This window comes from Dermacentor variabilis, chromosome 4 (genome assembly GCF_050947875.1).
Source record: "Dermacentor variabilis isolate Ectoservices chromosome 4, ASM5094787v1, whole genome shotgun sequence".
Taxonomy (NCBI): Eukaryota; Metazoa; Arthropoda; class Arachnida; order Ixodida; family Ixodidae; genus Dermacentor; species Dermacentor variabilis.
The window spans coordinates 37,318,134-37,338,154 of NC_134571.1; the positions used below are offsets into that span (position 1 = coordinate 37,318,134).

At 47.9% G+C, this 20,021-nt stretch overlaps 1 protein-coding gene across 13 annotated transcripts in view; it reads right to left on the minus strand.

Moving 5' to 3' along the window:
* Window positions 1–18,824, minus strand: part of LOC142578939 (inverted formin-2-like) — a 68,357-nt gene extending 49,533 nt beyond the window's left edge. For 7 of the 13 annotated variants that reach the window (XM_075688657.1, XM_075688660.1, XM_075688662.1 and 4 more), the window contains exons 1-3: window positions 17,997–18,823; window positions 7,044–7,319; window positions 4,630–4,802 (exon numbers count right to left, since the gene is read on the minus strand). In XM_075688657.1, the coding sequence (XP_075544772.1) occupies window positions 4,630–4,802; window positions 7,044–7,319; window positions 17,997–18,357 (810 nt within the window). In that variant the 5' untranslated portion in view covers window positions 18,358–18,823. Of the gene's footprint in view, window positions 1–4,629; window positions 4,803–7,043; window positions 7,320–17,996 lie in introns of all 13 variants that reach the window. The other 6 variants (XM_075688655.1, XM_075688653.1, XM_075688654.1 and 3 more) reach the window with 1 other exon arrangement.
* Between the last annotated feature and the right edge of the window lie 1,197 nt (window positions 18,825–20,021).

Consider the following 20,021-nt stretch of genomic DNA (forward strand, 5'->3'; position numbering starts at 1 on the left):
GCGCATATCCAGATGAAGCTCTGCGAGCTCCACGATTTAATTCGAGTCCCCAGGTTGTTTGCACTTCTGCTGGCTATATATTGTACACTGTAGGTGACACTCGCGTGACGCAGCTAGAAGCGCTACACTCCAGTAAACGCTTGACTTTTTGCGGAATATCTTGTCTCCGTAGGATAACCGTCTTCTATACAGCGTACAGATACAATCGCTAGCGATTGGCCTAGCTCGTGTTGATGACGGACGATTGTCACAACATAATTCCTAAATACCGGCGTATCCAAACCCAAAACATCGCAGCAAAAGGCTACGAATGCATTGTTGCGACTCTTACGGACAACAAACCTGTACAGACGACTTTATCACTGACAAGTGCTAACTGTTATCCTGCGCTGTGAATGGCAGAGACGGTGTGTACATATGCTGTTTCTCTCTCTCTAGTTCTTTATTTTTCTACGTCACCCTCCCAGAGCAGAGTCAGCCCTGTTAGTTTTTACTTCATTCTCCATACACACCCACATCCCCGCGCTCTGCTTACAGCTTTACGAATTTTAATGCGATCTGCATTCGCAGTGTAGGATGAGCTTGTATTTAGCTTCCTTCAAACCATCTGTAGGAGCGCAACAAATGCTTAAAAATTTGAAATGCGTGGCGCACCGGTGCGCCACGCATTTCGGAGACCGCACGCGGACTTCACAGACGCACCCCTCGATGGCGGAACGTGTCCAGAGAGAAGCGCGAGAGAGGAGCCTGGCTGCAGTACACGGCTCACGTGCACCGGAGCGCCACCGGTGAAATCTCGGAGGCCACGCAGAAAGGGGCGACTTCGCGCGAACTTCGCGGCGGCGGCGCTAGATGGCGAAGCGTGCCTAGAGGTAAGCGCGATAGAGAAGCCCGGCTCCAGCACACGGCTCATACATGTCTTTAGGGGGTGGCAACGACGCCCTCAGGATAAAAATGCAGATCTCAAAGGCTATGCTTTCACTGGTTGCATGCGGTGGAAGCGAATGCGGAAGCCGGAAACACGTCACGTACGTCGTGTTTTGGTTCAGTGCTAACCGAATTAACGTTGACAGCCATCGTAAAATGAACTCTGTCGCATTTCTTTTTCTCGGCGGGGAGTTAGATTTACTACCTTTCTTTTCATCTCTATCTAAGCTTACCGTCTTTCTTTTCGTCTCTGCCTCTCTTTCTGTTACGTGCCTTTTCTTCCTATGCAAGCGGAACTTTCAGGTCGCGAGCGGCACACGCGTATCAGCATGACACAGTGTTCTTGACAGGAAAATTGGGAGCGCAGAGAAAACGCACTCAACCTAGATTACGATTATTGTTCAGGTGGAAAAATAAGCTTCAAATGGCGTAAATATTTTAAACTGTACGGGTGGACGATTGCTATGCTAGCTTGGGGAAATTCTTTTCCTACAGTTACGAGCGCCGAGCGTTCATTGGAATTTCCAGTTGCCTTTTTGGCGTAAATAGGTGTAACCTTCACCGCTTGATCGGCGCACGGCGCTTATCTGTTTGCAGTGCCTAAATCAGGTGAGGGACCCTCCTAATAATCGCGAACGGATGAGACAATCGTTCAGTATGTTCGCTCAGCGCCAGTCTGAAGTGTTTCGCATGTGCTGTGGAAATATTTTGAACCCTCTTACGGTGACTAGATTTTAACGTAATAGAGTCCCAGCTGTCGTTTTTAATAGCAAACTACACACAAAATCACGTTACTTTTAGAACCGAAATTGAGTTCCACGTAACTACGTTACTGTTGTACGAAATGATCGAAGGTGTGCAAGTCATGTCCATTCATCCTTCGTTAATATACAGTCCCTTTTCTCGACAAGCTTACTATCGAAACAAATAACTATACAGAAGCTTTGTCATTTAGTGCTAGAGGAGTTCCACATGAGTGGCGCGGGCCTAATGGTTATGCACGTATGGTAATGCTAGCTGATTTTCTGTACCGGCATCGTTCGGCCCATGCCAGGTAACCAGTTGCAGACTGTTATTATGTTTGAAGAACTCTTCCTCCGGTGGGCGTCAGCGGACACGACATGTGTGTAACCGCCGACCTTCCAAACCACATGGGTCTGAAGGATTGAGGATGTATGCTCAATGGATTACGTCATCGCGCACATGCTCGGAAGAAGCTGTTTTCTCGTGTTACACACACGTGCTATTGCAGGATGCACATGCTACGATACAGTCACATGACAGCACGGCCCACTTCTCCCCTGCGTCGGCTTTTCGCCCTCCTCGCGTTTTTACTTCGCTTTCCATACACGCCCGTATCCCCACGCGTCGCTTACGGCTCGCTTTTCTAGGCTTGAGAGAGGTAGTTCAATAACTAAAGAAGTTAGCCTAGGTACAAGTTTCGAATGTTACTCCAGGCTTAATTTATGATGAGGAACGGAACAAACAGGGAAAGAAAATGTGACAGAACTCACACGCAAATACAAACACATAAGTGCGGCGCACTAGAACGCAAACTAGAGGCCGTTTACGAAGTCTCGTTAAGTCCTATCCCTATTGATCGCACCCCATCCTAGTATTTCGGTCCCAGTCAATCCGTGCTGTTGCAGTCCTCGACGTTGTCCTCGCGATGTAACCTTCCGTCGCGCTTTTCCCTGGGCGTGCGGGTACCTCATTGACGTGCGATTGATGCATGAGACTACTTCGGCTGCGGCACTGAATGACTTGACAGAGGCTTTTTTCTAGTTGTCGGAAAACACACGCAGCGTCCGACATCCAGCTGCTCCGCTTGTCCACGAGCGACAGGTGCTGGGATTGGCTTTGCACAGGAATGGTACGTATTTTGTTTGTCCTTCTCTCTTTCCTTGATATCAAGCTCTCGATTTTAATAATAATAATATTTGGGGTTTTACGTGCCAAAACCACTTTCTGATTATGAGGCACGCCGTAGTGGAGGACTCCGGAAATTTTGACCACCTGGGGTTCTTTAACGTGCACCTAAATCTAAGCACACGGGTGTTTTCGTATTTCGCCCCCATCGAAATGCGGCCGCCGTGGCCGGGATTCGATCCCGCGACCTCGTGCTCAGCAGCCCAACACCATAGCCACTGAGCAACCACGGCGGGTCTCTCGATTTTCGAAGCTGCCGAGCTGAAGCTTCCCTTATGAGAGTGACGCACCCGTTGCTTTGAGGACATCGTGTATGCCTTGTCTGCCTGCTTTGAGGCGGATGCTTTCGCGGAGTCGGAAGCGGGTCCAAGTTCAATATGCCCGCTGCAGCTTTGCAACCCGCTGGCTTGTAGAGGTCCGGGGCTGTGGTAGATGTACTGAAGAGACAAAACTCTCACGGAAAGATGATGACACGGGCACGTCGGAAGTGACGCAATGTCAGCGACGCGCAAACGCACTTGGACGACTAACGGTACATTAGACTTGTTCCTACCGTGCTCTAACTCCGTTCACAGTGACGCGACGCCCTCTAGAGGTTGAAGTTGAAGAAAGCCCGCATCAGCCGAACGTTCGGCTCCTCCCAGAGCTGTGGGAGTAGCCACGTGATCTAGTTTCTGTAGGATTTAGGTGGCGCTCCCAGCTCAAAGGTGAGAGCGCAGCAGAGCGCTCTGAGCTGTAGCACGGCGATCTGAATGAACAAGGTGAATATGTTCCAAACGTTCGCTTTCGACCAACCGAATGTAAACAAAGTGCTCTAGAGCGCTCAAAAGCGGTCACTCGAGTGGTACGTACGGTAGAACACAAGAAGCGAGCGATGTCCGTCAACTGGAATTTACAGTCTTGCTTCGATAATGCTGTCACGACGAGAAATGGTGTTCATTGATAGTTCATTGCTTTTTGTTGGTGTTGTTGTTGTTGTTCATGTTACCTTAAGGCTTTTTCTTGACTTGCGGCCAAATTAATATTAGCACGTTCCTTTTTTTAGGGGGGGAGGGGGGGAAGGGGTGTAAACTTTCAGTTGATAGACAGCGTCCGCCTTGGGGATTTTTCACTGGTCGTCTTCTTGCCTTTGCGCACTGCTTACAGTCTAAACCTACTACACAATCATAGCGTCTGCAATACTGTCACGTGACCAGATAAGGCGATCCACGGGAAAAAATGGCCGAAAGTGTGCTCAAACGAAAGTGCGAAATCAAACATGGCACAGAATGAAATCACAGGCGATTCAAACAACTTACTGTGCCCATTAAAGCACCGAGACACTTTTTGTTTCCGTTTCTGGGAGACACAGATTTATTTTTACTATAACTCTTATAAGCGACTCGGCCAATCAACTAGCCACATCAGGCATATGGAAGTTACAAGGTTAGCCTCGCCTGTAGAAGCAAAACATTTTCTCACTCAAAAAAATAAAATATATGCAGGAACATGGTCACGTGCCCGCAACTCAGCGCTCCTTCTTACAAACCATCAAAAGAATGCAACCGAACACAGAAGGAAAAAGAAAGAAAAAGCACAGCGCAATGCGCCCCCCTTACCCTTCTCTCCTTTCTCGCTTCACCCTGCAACCCTTTCATCTCTGTGATCGGTTGTATCGATCGTCCAAAGTAAACAACTCAGCCAAATTGTCGTCATGATTTAACACGCCCCTCAGTAACGTAACAAACTTGTCGGACTCCCACAAGAGAACTCTAAGAAAGAACATGATCTCACCTTGTTCATGACGGCAGCGAAGGCCTCGTAGTGGTTTCCCGAGGCCGTGAGTCCTAGGCTTAGCGCGTGCTCGTCATCCGCCTCGCGGGTCGTCTCGAACACGTGACACTGGATGAACAACTCGTCGTCGCCGGATCGACGCAGCGGTTCCACCAGCTCCAGGAAGCCCAGCCCTGAGCGCGAGAGAGGGGGGCCCATAGACTGGCTACGATATTCTCATCACGTTTCCGCAACACTTTTCACCCGACAGTCGTATACAGCCTTCCCATAAACGAAACAATCGCATCGCGTTTTCGAAAAGTCTTTACGCCACAGCACCTGGCTGCTACAGGCGGGCTAGGTAACACAGAATGCTTAAACGTATGCGCTTGGTCGCGGATGCGCATGGTCCCTGGGATGACTGCTATACGTTTCTCCCTTCCTTTAGCTTCTTTCTTCTTTCTTTTGCTATTAGACGTGCCGCCGGGGCTCGGATAGAAAGACATATGGCGCGTCCAGTTCGTCGGCTGTGACAGAAGCGGGCGCCGCCATGGCTCAAGCGAGCGGCCTCACGAGGCCTTCGAGCGCCGCGCACACAGCATTCCAGAAGTGCGCTATCTCGAGCACAGCTTGTAAACAGGGACACTCGATGTGCGTCAGTGTTCGCAGAGCCACGACATGCGCTGCTTTGGCCGGCATTTGACACCATGTCATAAAAGAAAGAAAAAAAAATACGAAGTGGCGCCGCAAAAACTGGATTGGGAAGGCAATACACAGAGGCACAGGCAAACCCGAGTTTCGAAAGGGACGCGTTACGACCATTATATACTTTCGTATCACCAACATGTGACAGACAATTCCGCGCGGCATGCGCTGACGCTATAGTACGACAGCTTGCGTGGATATGCGACGCTATATATACCGAGCAGTGCCTGTCTTTCAGTAACAGGGTATAGAACAGCGGAAAGTGACCCATAGGCTGCAGTGATTTTATAAAAGATAAGCAGGTAACGTCGTGATCAAAAAGAATCGGAAAGAAATTGCGCCGACGTGGCACCAAAGTGTGGCGCCTATAAAAAGCAATTATCTCGTTTTTTTTTTTTTTTTTTCTTCGCTAGCACCTCAGGCTTGGGTTTTTCAGCAACGTACTTCTGAGTACGTCGACAGTGAACAAAGATGGCTGTACTACGTTTATTATAGTGCGATAGAAAGCAGAGTCGCTTGTATGCGGAAGCTAGAGGCAAGCCAAGTTCAAGTAAAACTTCTATAGGCTGCGTCGGCGGGAAAAACTGCGCTAGTGATGTCTCTTAGGACGCTTTGAAAATCAATACGTTACAGGTCATGTTGCATTGTACGGCTTTGGTATCGCTGAACGCCTCACTGATATAGTGGTTTTGTCAGTGTATCACTGCGAAAACTATTTGGCCCACAGTGATGACGCGCAAGTGTCCATCTCGTTTTCTCGACAGGACACTAACATGCTAGTGTACACACTATGGTACGAAACTACTAGAATACACTGGCCGCTGCATGCCGACTCGCCGTCATCGACGCCTTCCCGGACTAGACTCATAGATACGAATGAAATTGCCGCCCAAGATCAAAATAAGTTATGCAAGCTTGCTTCACAGATTTTGGCTAGGTGTGGCATAAACTCGGCGACACCTACACTTTATTGATCGTGCAGACAGTCCGGACTGCGAGGTACTCGAGAGAATTGAACAGGTCTTGTGCATTCTCCCGCCAAATGCTGCGCAAAGACAATCACTGGTGCAACATTTGTTCAAGTATATGAGTGAACCTTCTTCTGAAGAGGTCCTGATGGGACCTTGGCCGGATTCTTCTCGGCGTGACGTTGTAACATCTCTAATCAAATTATTGCATGAGAGCAGCCTAAATTTGTGAATTTGAAGAGTCTTCGCTGTTCTTCACTCACCGTCATCTTCAGCCTCATCAACACCACTCTCTCTCTCTCTCTCTATCTCTCTCTCTCTCTTCATTCCCGTCTCCCTTCCCTAATGTTGAGAAGCAGTTCAGAACTTCGACTCATGCTGACCTCTTAGCTTTTTTACCATATTCTATCTCTCCCTCTTTCTCTCCTTGGCACTCTGGTAAGCCCGACGCAGTCGCTCGACCCCGTAATGAGGAGTCGTAGAAAGTGAGAAACGTTGCACCAGCGCAATACACTGAACGGGCACGTGGCCACTGCGCTTGCCCGGCCATCTCGTAACCGGTTCTCTGCAGGCGCAACAAAACGGCGTTCTTTTCGCATATACCGTAGAATACTATAATTGCTTTCCATTAACGAAACCTGCTCGGAGTGAGCTACAACGGTTGTCGCTACACTGGTGCGCGTTATGTCAGATTGAGATCGCAGTGTCGAAGAAAGTGCTCAGTCAGAGATAACCCTTTGCCTGTTGAGAGCGTGTACTCACCGAGAAGCTGGTTGCGCAGGCGCAGCCGCTCGCGGAACTCGTCGGTGCTGATGAGCACGCAGTTGATGAAGGCGAGCACAGTGGCGGCGTAAGGCAGCACCTCGGGGTGCGACAGCTCGTCGACGAGCACGCTGAACCGGTGCTGCCTGCCCGTGGAGGCGCGCAGGTGGTCGAGAGCGTCCAGCGCCAGAACTTGGCCTCCCGGCGCGTACACGCACACGGCCGACAGGAGCTCGAGCACCTGCTTGCGCACCACGCGGTTGGGGCTGGCCAAAGCTGGAGCAGGAAGAAGAGGGAAAGCGCACTTTTACGCGCTCGTTTCGGGGGTTTTCATCCCTCGGACGCGACAAAACTTGAAACAAGGAACGAGAAAACAAGAACAAAGATCACAAGAAATTATGGCCAGCAGGGTTCGATTTCGAGACCATTTCTTCATGCGCAGCCCCACGATGAACCGCTGTTCGTTGTCTATATGTTCACTTAACAGCACCTTCTGCTGTGACTTAGTGGCTGTGACGATATATTGCTGAGCCCGAAGTCACGGGTTCGGTGCTCAGTCGCGACGACTGCACACAGAAAGGAACGGGATGCGAAAACGGTCGGGCATGGAACTTTAGGCTTAGGTTTAAGGACTCTTGGCAGATCAAAATTAACCTGGGGCACCACGCTACTGCATTTCTCGTACCCCTTGTGTTGCTTCGAGACCTTAAATTCATTCATTCATTCATTCAATCTTTTAAAATTTTCTTGCCAGAGAGTCCTGTCATAACTGCTGCCGTATCTCATCAGATAATGGAAGCTAAGCAGCATTGTGCTTGACGAGTCATTAGGAGGAAAACCACTTGCGAACACGAAATGTAGATGAACAAAGTGGAAAGTGGAGCTTTAATGCACCCTACATCAACAAAATTTTATCCGTCTCGGTGGTGTAGCCAAAGGATCAGAGATGGACAACATTCTGTTTGTCTACGCTGCCACAAACTACGCTTCACACTTCGTTCATTTCATGGTGTTCACGGCTCTGCTTTATTTTTTCTAGTTTCTGTACGAGAGCGATGAGTGTGCTTTTATTATTTGTTTATTTTCCGTCTTCCTTTGACATCTTGTTATATATTAAACATGCAGTAGCATGCCAACGCTGTCGTTCGGCTAACCTCTCCACCTACCATTAAAACTTATCTCATCAGCGCACACTTGCGCTTTGACATACTTGTTACGCATACGGTTTCCTTGTGATACATTCTTGGGATACGCAATTTGAGTACACGGTGGATGGGCGGTCTGCAAGTAATATAACATGGCAGTACATATCCAAGAGAGTATTGCCCTAGGCTAGCGGCCTGACATAACGCACCAGGAACATTCTGGGCTCTGAGCTACGCCACTCAGAATGAAAAAAAAAGAACATTTTTTGTTCCCTACTGTACATGGGAAAGTTGAGGAAAACCGAGTAACGTTTAGTTGCAGATACTTTTGTAGAATATGATGTAGAATTCAGTATAGAGTAGGGTTGAATTTGCGATAAGTTTCATGTTCTTAAGAAAAAAAACGGAAACGAAAGCGGGAGAAAAGACAACGTGCCACCGGTGGGAACCGAACCCACAACTTACGCACGACACGCGCGATGAGCTACAGAAATTCAGGTATGGTGGCGGCTGTACCTCCGTCTTGTTTGTAGGATATATATATATATATATATATATATATATATATATATATATTGTACAGTCACCATCATACTTAACCCTTCTTGGTATAATAGCAAGAACACACTCGCACACAAACACCCAAAGCATCCCTCCATCGAAATCTAAAGAGGATGCCGCTGCCTGGCGTAGGCTCCAGACAGGCACTTACACGAACCTACACATATTACATCGGATACACCCCACAGCCTACAGGGACGAATGCCCGTGGTGTGGGGCCACACCAACCCTACACCACATTACGTGGGAGTGCACACTACACAACATAGAACACCCAGACACGAACACCACGAGACAGCAGTGGGAGGCACTGCTGTCCAGCTCGGCCCTCGACGGCCAGCTCAAGCTGTTAAAGAGAGCCGAGAAGATGGCAAGAGTCAGCGTATCGCTGGCCTAGGGGCCCCGACCAATTGCGGTTTTTCTGATTATTCTTTTAATAAAGTTCATCTATCTACATCTGCGGAAAGAGCTGAATTGTTCTGGTTAGGGTGCCTGATTGAATGTGCTGTTGCTTAACGCCTCTTCCCTCCATAGGATTCAATGTTTGCTACTTACAGCCCGAGTTTGCTAAGCTGTAGAAGTGTCTTCATTGTTCGGGTCAAGTCTGATGGCGACAGCACATAATCTGGCCCTATGCCCCTGGAAGGATTAACCAGCGTCACTCTTTAACTACGGTGGTGGCATGGTTACGAATAACGCCCTGGCTAATCTGACCTAAATCAAATCGGACAGTACGCAAAGGCAATCTAGGAGCATTGGTGAGAAATTGAGAATGTTCCACTTTCCGTTAGGGCATTTCATTCGTTCACGCCTTCTCACTTAGAGCATGAAAATACAACATTAGTATTTTTTTCTCGATACTTAATGGAAATTTTCCAAAGGATCGCGCGGTTCTCTATCGGCGAGGGTTAGTCCAATTCTGCAACAAGTGTCCAGATACTCCAGTTTGTGGGAATGCGCGATCACGTGTCAGTGTGGCGTGCAAAACACACACGTTCTAAAGATAGGCCTCCGCAAGGGGACAGAACTGATTTTGTGCTATACATGTCAAGCTATCTCTAAGGAGCCTAGAAATCTTATCTGGCCCGTTCGGTCACTTCGAGTGAATCATGCTGCTGCTGGTCATAGGACTAAACAGCGTACCTCGGCGCCGTTTAGTTTCGCTTCTGCGGAATATTTGTTTTTTGAGTCAAATACTGGCAGGAAACACTTAATGTGGGCCTGCGTGCGTGAGCGTGTGCGTGCCTGTGTTGCAGTGTTACGCCTTAATGCTGCAAAGGCGATTGCTGCTGCTTCCTTTCTAGTTCTGAACTCTAATAATAACTATCTGCCTCGTTCACTTCCCTGCTGTACCCCTAGGCCCGAAGTATATACTCTACTGGTCGGCATAAATTTAACGGTGATGAGAATGAACGGTGATTTCGTCACCGTTTTTCTAAAGCATTGTGTAAATGCTTGCTTATTAGTTCATTTATTTTTCTGTGCATCACTTTTTTGAGCTGCGACCTGTGTTAGTTACAACTTTATGATAGCCAATGAGCCCATTTAGTTGTCAACTTTCCCATTTCCTCACAGCCATTTGGTGACAACAGCGAGCAACACAGTTTTGCTTTCCGATCAACAAGCGGGTATTTCATCGCTTCACATACTTTAATGCAGCGTAAATGCGCTCCCACCTTCTCTTGGCTGCTCATTGATTCCGCAGTGCATGCATGGCAACGAATGAGCAAAGGAAAGGGACGGGAAAGGGATGGCGTGCGCACTCATTGCTTGTCCAGCAAGACGAGCCGTCTATTGTACGCACTTGGTTTCGGGGCATTGTTGAGTGCCTTGTCAACGCGCTTTTGCACTGAAGGCTTTGTCCGCGCGAAACAACGAACAAAAGTAAACGAAGAATGGTAGGCGTGCCCTACTTTGGTCACGGAGAGAGATATGTACGCACGTCGGTTAAGCTGCTAACCGAAGCTGAAGGTTTATAACACGCAATAATTGGCGCCGTCCGGGAATCGGAGGCTTTTTTTTTTTTCTCGCATATTCGGCGTTGTCGCCTGCTTACCACCTGAACATACCGCTTATTTTATTTTTTTTTTTTACAGGGCACTCGGGGGGTGTGAATGGACTCGCAAGAAAACGTACGTACGTGACGCAGGTCTGGCTTTCCTTAAAACACAGAACGCCAGACACAAACACAAACGCTTGTATTTGTCCCTTATTTCATCATAGTTACTTCCCCTTGGCGCTTTTTCGATGTCGCCATACAAGAACTATAGCCCAAGTACAGACCCTACAGTTCGTGAAAGGAAGGCATACGTCATCGCGTGCCTCCTCATACACCTACGTTTCCTTAGAACCTTAGTTTCCGTTACCTTCAAGTAACCAACGCGCGCACCGATCAAATCGTCTTACCCGTGGCGCAACGTTGTTTTAAGCTGTCAGCAGAGATGCAGAGATGGGTTGATCACTGTCCTAACATTCACCACGGTCACGATTTCACCCGCTTTCGTATACAAACAGGTAAGCGGTGGTACGCTCGTGAGCTGCGCTGCAAGCAAGCGGATGCAACTCGACATCGGGGTGGAATTACGGTCGCGTCGCGTATAAATGTGTGTCCGCGCAGACCCGTGCGAGAGGAAATTGGTGGGGCGTTCTCCTCGGGATTGCGTACCACTGAAGGATTTCCGGATGCCACAGACGGGTCCAGAACATCCGCGCCTCGTTCAAGTGACGCAGCGCTGCTGCTGCTGCCTTTGAAGCCTTTTTGAGCGCACGCGCAAACAGCGGGAGTTGGAGCTACTGCAATGCAACTTGTTTTCAAGGGCACTATATAGCGTAAACAATGAGTTGTACATGTGCCCCTATTCAAGGCGATAATATACGTATGTCGTTGCTGCCAGCGCTTTGTGTCTAACTCGGCGCTATGCGTGAATTTTCTCTTTCGTGTGGTCTCGCACGCGCCTGTGGTCATTTGCACATTCCGCTTTTTTTATTTTATTTTTCCATTTGCCCATGTAATTTATTAGACCGTGAAATAGCCAGAAAACGAGGACACGAAACTGAAGTGAATGCGAACAAGTACGTGTCGTGGAAGAAGAACTCTTCACGAACGTCGTGGCGCTACTGCACTTTACAAAACTAACCCATAGAGTCCTCCCCTTACGCCTTTTACGCGACATAAGAGAGCATAACAAGTAAATGCCCGGATTACATGTGGTATATGTTTGCTGACATCGGCTATGTATGGCAAATGGCTTACATGCGGAGATGTCAATCAACTTCACCACGGAAGACGAAGATGGGCATTATCAGACCAAACGCTGCCGTCAGTGCTGTGAACGCAGGCTAACCGTTCGATCAATAACGTACGTACGTTCGTTCGTCATTACAAGTCAGTTCAGTCATTATTAGTCAGTAATACTCATTACTAGACATTTCTAACCATTTCTTATCAATTGTGGTCATTACAAGCAGTCGTTGGACATATTGGTCGTTTCGGAGTCATTAGTAGTCATTATGAGTCATTAGTAAACAATTTTAGTCATTACTAGTCATTATTAACCTCTGCCAATCTCTATTATAATATTATCATTCACTAACTGTCACTATCAATTATTTTTCATTACTTAATCTGTCTTCATATGGCGTGGTGACGCTTCGGCGGACACTCCGGTGGTCAGGTCTGCTGACACGAACTTCACCATGAGCCTATAACGCCTTTCGCCATGAGCCTAGAAAGTCTTTCGCCTTAAAACACTGCAGCGGGAGCATAAAGTTCGACCGCAGGATTATTATTGACCGCTGCGATTGGATGTCTGTCAGAGGAACTCCCCTGAGAGGCCACTGACGACAACTTGCCTGCTGAAACGTTGGGCAATATATTTAACCTATGCACACCACCCCAAACCTCATAGGAGTCGCTTTTTTCATGTTTTTATCTCTCTCGTTAACACAAAAAACCTATATTAACGCGCTGGCCCTCTTGCACTTCGTCCACATATGGCAGTCTAAACCGTGACCTCGGTCTTAGCGTCACAACGCCACGGTCTCCGAGCAACCGTGGTGGAAGCCGTAAACATGCCCCTATCTGTCGCCAGTCAACAGTAAAATTTTCGTCTCGGAGATGTGTAAAAGAAGCATCCTTGCTTTAACGGCTAGTATACGCTGCGTTATGGCTTCAGGACGGCACTGGTATACGATACCGGGGCCCTCTTGGACGATTACAGTGGGGAATGCTGAGCGGGGTCATTGTGTAAAAGAGGGACGCTACAGACAGCCGTGCCCGCGTCATACTTAAGAACCGCGATTAAGTGACACGAGAGATGGTGGAAACGGTCAAATATGTGTCAGCGCTCCGTCCATCACCCCCCAGACAAAGGAATGCCAATATCTTGGCAGCAAGATTGGATAACAGCGAACGTGGATACATTTCAGCATCTTGTGCATGCGTTTTCGTCGAGAGTCCTGATATATAACCTTTGAACGTCGTTAGAGATTCAGCTGGTAGTTCAGAAATGTACCGTCTTCTTTCCGTGCTGTAGATGTCAGGGTCTGCTGATTTCCCGAAAAGTGTGAACCAACTAGCTGAGCCGAGAACCATCATGCCTGCATAGTTATAACGTGTATTGTAGCTGCCATCGCTAAAGAAACTTCGTTGGAATATGTCTAGGGTCCTTCGTTTTCGGGTTTTATGTATATTTATGGTTTCTAGATTTTTATGTATCTTTGTGTATCCTATGTATGGTTATACTCTGGTGCTATTTTTAAAAATGGAAACCGGAGCGAAGTTGGGATTTTGTTGCCCGGCAATCCAAAGCTCGAAATTTTCCTGGTTACGCTTGAAAAGCAACTAACGCAAGCAGTCGTCTTCTTTTGGACAGAAATGTTCGATATGAACAAGAGAAATGGATCACACGAACATGTGATGGCCAGGAGGCCTGCGCACAAGTTATGTGACAAACTCATCTGAACATCTGCTTGTTGTCAGGCATTATTATCACATTTTAAAGAAACCACCATTAACAAAAACAACAAATAGACGCGAGTTTAGCGATCTGTTATTTACATTGTTTTCTGCATTTCTTTAATACAGTAAACAAAAACATACAAGGAGTAGTGCACAAGGTCATGATTCGCAAGAGGTGTGATGCTTTTCTTTATATTACAAGTGCTTGTTAACGCAGATATATGCATTGGGAGCATTTGTGTGTCCATATCAGACCGGTCGGGCGTGCCGTCATTGTCAATTGTCGTCCTGTTTTACTGGGTCCCAATGCATTCGCTTGCAAAGGAATGAATAGAATGTCAACTATACAAATCGGTCACACTTACCTGAGCGCAAAGTATCTAGGTAAACATCGTCTCAATGTCACAGCTACCGTTCGCAATGAGCAGCAACGTCAGCGATGCGTTAATCTGCTTCCTAGCACATACCGTTGTTTGCATGAGGCGACGTGCGGGAATTGTGATGTAATGCGCAATTGTCGTATTCATCTAAACGCGGCTATCAAAAAGAAAAAAAAAGCAACAAGTATTCGTTCACGCCCGCACACACTGAATATATTCTTTCACACACACACACACACACACACACACACACACACTGTGTGTGCGTGCGTGCGTGTGAAAGAATATATTCAGTGTGTGCGGGCGTGAACGAATACTTGTTGCTTTTTTTTTCTCTTTGATAGCCGCGTTTAGATGAATACGACAATCGCGCATTACATCGAAATATATATATATATATATATATATATATATATATATATATATATATATATATATATATATATATATATATATATTGTTGAAGAAACGAAGGGGGCACACTTATGAAAATTGCATGTTTAATGATTTAACGTTTCGGCTGTGGCACGGCCGAAACGTTAAAACATTAAACATGCAATTTTCGTAAGTATGCCCCTTCGTTTCATCAACTACCTATGCACCGGACCTACTGAACTTTTCCTGGAATTGTGTATATATATATATATGAGTTGGGTATACGCCTAGAACGAGGCGTTTACCCAACTCATATACTAATAGCGCCAAACGGTATCAGTCGTGGTTAACGAGCTCTCTGCCTTTCATTTATCCGTCTTTCCCTTTCCACGAATAATAGTATGACACGCTCACCATCCGCTCATAAAAAAATGTGCCGCATTCACTAGTTTTGTAACAACTCCATTTATTATTATCCTTTACAAAAGGGCGAAATTCGAGAAGCAATCGGGTTTAACCCGATTTTACTGAATTTCGTTCGGGGTGCAAAAATCGGGTATTATCTGGTTTTACCCGAAAACGAAGGACTTTAAGTATGTCTCATCACGAACCCGCCTTCAAAGGCGCAGGTGTCGATAGAATGGCGACACCGCAATAAGAAAACAGACAAATTTTGGGAGTACGTGTTATGAACAAACTGACGTGGTGCCGAATCAGCCTGTAGAACAAATTTCGTAGCAGATACAAACTTCCAATCTTTTGCACATTTGTGCAGAGGACGCGTGAGCGTTCGTTAAAGTTGGATGTGATAAGCTTTAACGGCAGCGTACACGAAGGAGGCCGAAAGAGTTTCTACATTAACAATGGAAAAGTTTGTGTTCCTCACTTTGGTTAGCAGCACAGAAGGATTGCGAAGCTAGTATAGGAGCAAGCTTTAGCCGAGACCAACTAGTCTAGTTGGTGTTGCACTTTAGCACGGGAGCCCCGATCTAAATGAGTGAGGAAGGATAAATCGTTTTTCTCGGTGGCCGCTGTGCAGATTTTGATGAGGTTTGTTGTACTAAAAAGGAAAAGTTAAAGTGTATTAACTGTAGGGAAATGGGTCTTCAATTTAAACGATATGTTTATTTTCATTAACGATCCTGAAAATTGCAATTATTTCAAGAACTCAATTATCCAATTCACTGTCAGACCTGTTTGCCGCAATGACACACGAAAAAAAAAAATCCCTGTGTAGTCATCTACGTGCATTTCTTTTTAAGTGTTCGACGGAAATTTGTGTGGTCGGGAAGCACGTTTGACAGAATAAAATGCAGTCGCTCACCATGTAAAAAAAAAAGCAAAAATTCCGTTTCGGAATTCCTACGAGCACCGCGTTCCTTTGTTGTGTGTGTGTAGTTTGCGGCAAATACCAGCTATATATATATATATATATATATATATATATATATATATATATATATATATATATATATATATATATATATATATATATATATATATATATATATATGCATGCTTAGAAGCAGTTTTCATCAAGTGCACAATTCTCGGCAATTCAGAACGATGTAACAAGTCCGTGTGTATATATATCACTACTATGGAAGCAGGAATTTGCAAGACGCTCGTAAACATTGTACCCATTTCTCCATATCACTAGAGCTCTAAAAGCATACATTAAATCTGTCAGCTTCAGATGCTCTAACTGATGCAGTTTACGAAACTGCGTCATCTGTATTTATAGCAGATACGTTTGTGAACTTCTTGCTTCTGCTTTATTTTTTAGCTGAATCCTTGAATTTTCATAATTTCCATAAAAAAATTTTTTGAGGTCCCAAGTTAATATCCAGCTTGCTACAGTGGCTATAATTTCACTTATATCTTATACTCTGAAACATCAAATTTAATTAAATCGCTCTAGCTGTTCCCTAGAGCAAGCATTTTTGCGTGTGCTTCAATAGGCGGAATCGGAGCTGACCCCGAGCTAAAGCCTCCTCATAAGCAGCTATAGAGGCTGCAAAACGAACCACTTCACGGTGGAGGCAGCCACGGCTTTAACAGAGCGCATTCGCGGTGCCTACCTGAGCAAGGTAATCGTAACCTGACAGTGACGGAAGGTATTCGGTTAAATAAAATGTGGCTGGCGTGCTTGTGTTGCTGTTGTTCCTGCGCACAAATGTTGCTTGTCGTCCCAGCGGCCACGCCCAAATACCGCTTTCTCCAGCCCATCTCTCGAGCGCTCAGGAGAAATAAGGAAACATTTCATTAATTGTTGGAATCTAACCTGGAAACTATACCTCCAACATCCATCACATGAAATATCAGGAAAATTATTGAAAATCAAGGCTTTACTGTCGCTATATATGAACGACGTGTGCATTGAAGGTCTGCCGATTAATTGCGCCAAAGACAGTCGCAGTTTTGGCCTTTGCATACAACTCTCACCGCAATGTGTCCGGTCGCGGCCGTGTTATTCGCTCCCGCGACCTCGTATTCTGCCGCGAAACGCCCCGATTTGAGCCAACGAGACGGATAAACGAAGTGCAGTTGCCACGTCGTAACGCAGTCATGTAGAGACTCCAGCGATGACCCTCGTACTGAAAGGAGCTTCTCTGTTAAGAGGATACAAAAACGCTCAATTACACCGTCCCCGTTTCGCTATTCCCACAGCGCGCAACTTCGCTCTCGTCGGGCGAACCGCGGCGCGGCGCGTCTCAAAGCAGCGTATATTGCGAGGCGACGCCGCGCGTAACCGAGCTCGCGACTGCATCACGCGCTACCTTGCGCGTGCTCGAATGCGCGCGCGAAATAAAGGTCTCCGGGCCGGACTGCGTGGACCGCCAGCTGTGGCAGCTGGCCGCAGCCTCGACGCGTTTCGGAGAGGAGAGAGCGCAGCTGCGCGTCGCCGTAAATCGCTCGGCTCCCTCGGCGACCGCGAAAGAGACGTGCGCGCGGCCGAGCTGTCACTGAGGGCCAGCGCGCGACGCAGCTCGCTCGGCGAGGCCGCTATCAGCTGATGAGGCCGGTCGCGCACGGCCGTTGCCCGCTCGGCGAGCTGGCGTCTAATTGTGGCACGAGACGTCGTTTTCGCGACGCTATATCCACTTATCTAGCGAGTTTAGCTGTGCAATGTAGGCAAAGAAACTTGACAGTGGGGCCGCGCTCTGGCCACGTGCGAGGGCGTTCCGCTGCTTCCGCCGTCTCTGATGAGCCGTAATGAGCGCCGTAGCTGCAGGGTGGGAAACGCTGGAGTGCGAAGGACGGGCAGTCTGCACCGAGAAAGCGTGGCAGCGGTCGCGTCCGTCGACTGCGTGCTAAAATGATAACGGAGAAATCTACACCGTTTCGGGACCGTATAGCGTCGGTTCCCTAGTTTTGTTTCGCAAGTCATCGAGCACCGATGGTTCCATTGAACATGAATCGTGGCTCCGCACTCTAAAAAAAAAAAAGAAACTAAAGGGTGCACTCCGTCGCTTCGCGCCGCAGGCTCGCGCGGTCGAGCAGCAGGACGCAGCACGGTGGAGGAACTCACCTTCGGCCAGCTTGCGCGTGTAACGCGGCTGCCTCACAATGTGGTCCAGTCCCGTGCGCGCGTTCATCAGGGCGCGCAAGCACTCGACGCAGTGCAGCTGCAGCACGGCGTCCTGGAAGGACGCCTCGTGGTGACCGCTGAACGCGTCCAGCGCGCCGAACAGGGCGTCCAGGCCGTCCAGCTCCAAGAAGCGCTTCATCCACGACGAATCGGCGCGGCCCAGCTCGCGCTTGATGATGGTGAGCCGCGGCAGGTCCGCGCTCGCGAGCAGCTTGACGCACTCGTCGGGCTCCCATGGCCCGTCGCCCGGCCCGGATCCCAGGCGCGAGCGCGAGGCCAGGCTACGCCACCGCAAGGACATCTTGGTCGACGCGCGGTTCGCCGCGCGCGACGTTCTGTGCAGCGGCAGCAGGCGCTACAATCCGTCCGCCACGGCCGCCGGCGATAACAGGCACGCTCCTGCGGACAGCGCACAGGTGCCTCTGGCGGCGTGCGCGGCCGAGTCGGCTCGCTTTTGTCACCGGGAATCCCGTATAAAACAGCCGAGTGGAACGTGCCTTCGGTGACAGCTTCATCCGGCGCTTCGCAGCGGCCTTCCTCGAGTCTCCGGCAAGATGCAACAGTTGGAGGAGACGAGGCGGCTGCGTGCGCCCGCGACTCGTCCAGCCACCGCCCGCTGCTGTGGCTGCTGCCACTGGGGGCACTGTTATACTCAGAGGAACGCGGCGCGGAAACCGGTCTTACGAGATTGCGTCGTCGCCGGGACGAAGCTCCGTTTCTAAACAAGCCACATGTTGCGAGCTGCTCGCGCTGGGTGCGCCGGGAGCGCCTCTGTGGCCGAGGGAGCTCTCTCTCTCTATAAACACATGTGGCGAGATTCGAGACCGGCGTGTTGCATTCGGCGAAGGCGCCTCGGATGGCTTTGCGAGAGACTCGGTGACAGGTCACCCGGCCCCCACGGAAAAGTATACAACAATGTTGTCATCAGTCAACCTCGTTGTCATTGGAAGCACCAAGACGAAACTTGGCTCGTTTTGCTCTCTCAGAGCTCAACAAAAGAACGCGTGCGTTCGTGCTTCGATAAATGATGTTCTGCTTTTACGTCGCAATAGCTTCCGCTCATGTGCAGCACTAGTGGCCTTTATCGACTTCCGCGACAGGAAAAAAGAAAAGAAGGACATAGGTGTCTGACATTCGGGGCTCATGAATATTCTGTGTACGTTTGTGTAGGAGCAGCATGTGTTTTGAATCTGCGCAAAAATAGTCGCAAAATCGCTTTTATGAATAAAATTATTGCGCTCATTTTGTTTATCTTTCCCAGTTATCTTGCAACAGAACTGCTTGTTGGCCAAGTTGGTGCTTGCTAAAATACATGTTTTTTGCCGCAAGTTGTCTTCTATGTGGCTTCCTTTTGTGTGCGTTTTAACTTGCGGCAAAAAGAAAACATGTCTTTTACCTAATTATCTAGTTGGGGAGCGATGGGCAACTGAGTGAGTTTCGACACGTGCTAGGCCCCCCTAGAAATTATGTACGCGATATTTATTGTATGACTTATTTTTTAGGACGACCGTGTTTGACTTGCAGGCTTTTGATGCTTCTGCGATCCATAATTACTAATTATTGTTCGGTCTGCACACATGGCAACATTATGGATGCGGGAAAGTGGCAGGAAAGCGAAGATGAAAGTTAAAATAATACGTTAACATATTTTTTTCGCTTAATTTTTCTGATATCTTAATGTTGCTTTAAAGCCCCCTCAAACATTTCCGACGCCACTTAATTCCTGGCAAATCCTTCACAGAGGATACGTCCCACTGCAAACCCGAAGAACGACGACTGTATTGGCTATTGAACTTCTGTTTAAATTCATTTTACATTTAAAAATGATCTAATTAATTTATTTGTGCGACTAGATTCTTGGATAATCATCCAGTGTAGAGTTGTACCATTAAAACGAGACACTACAACTACTGCTACTACTACTATTACTACTGCTGCTGCTGCTGCTGCTGCTGCTGCTACTAC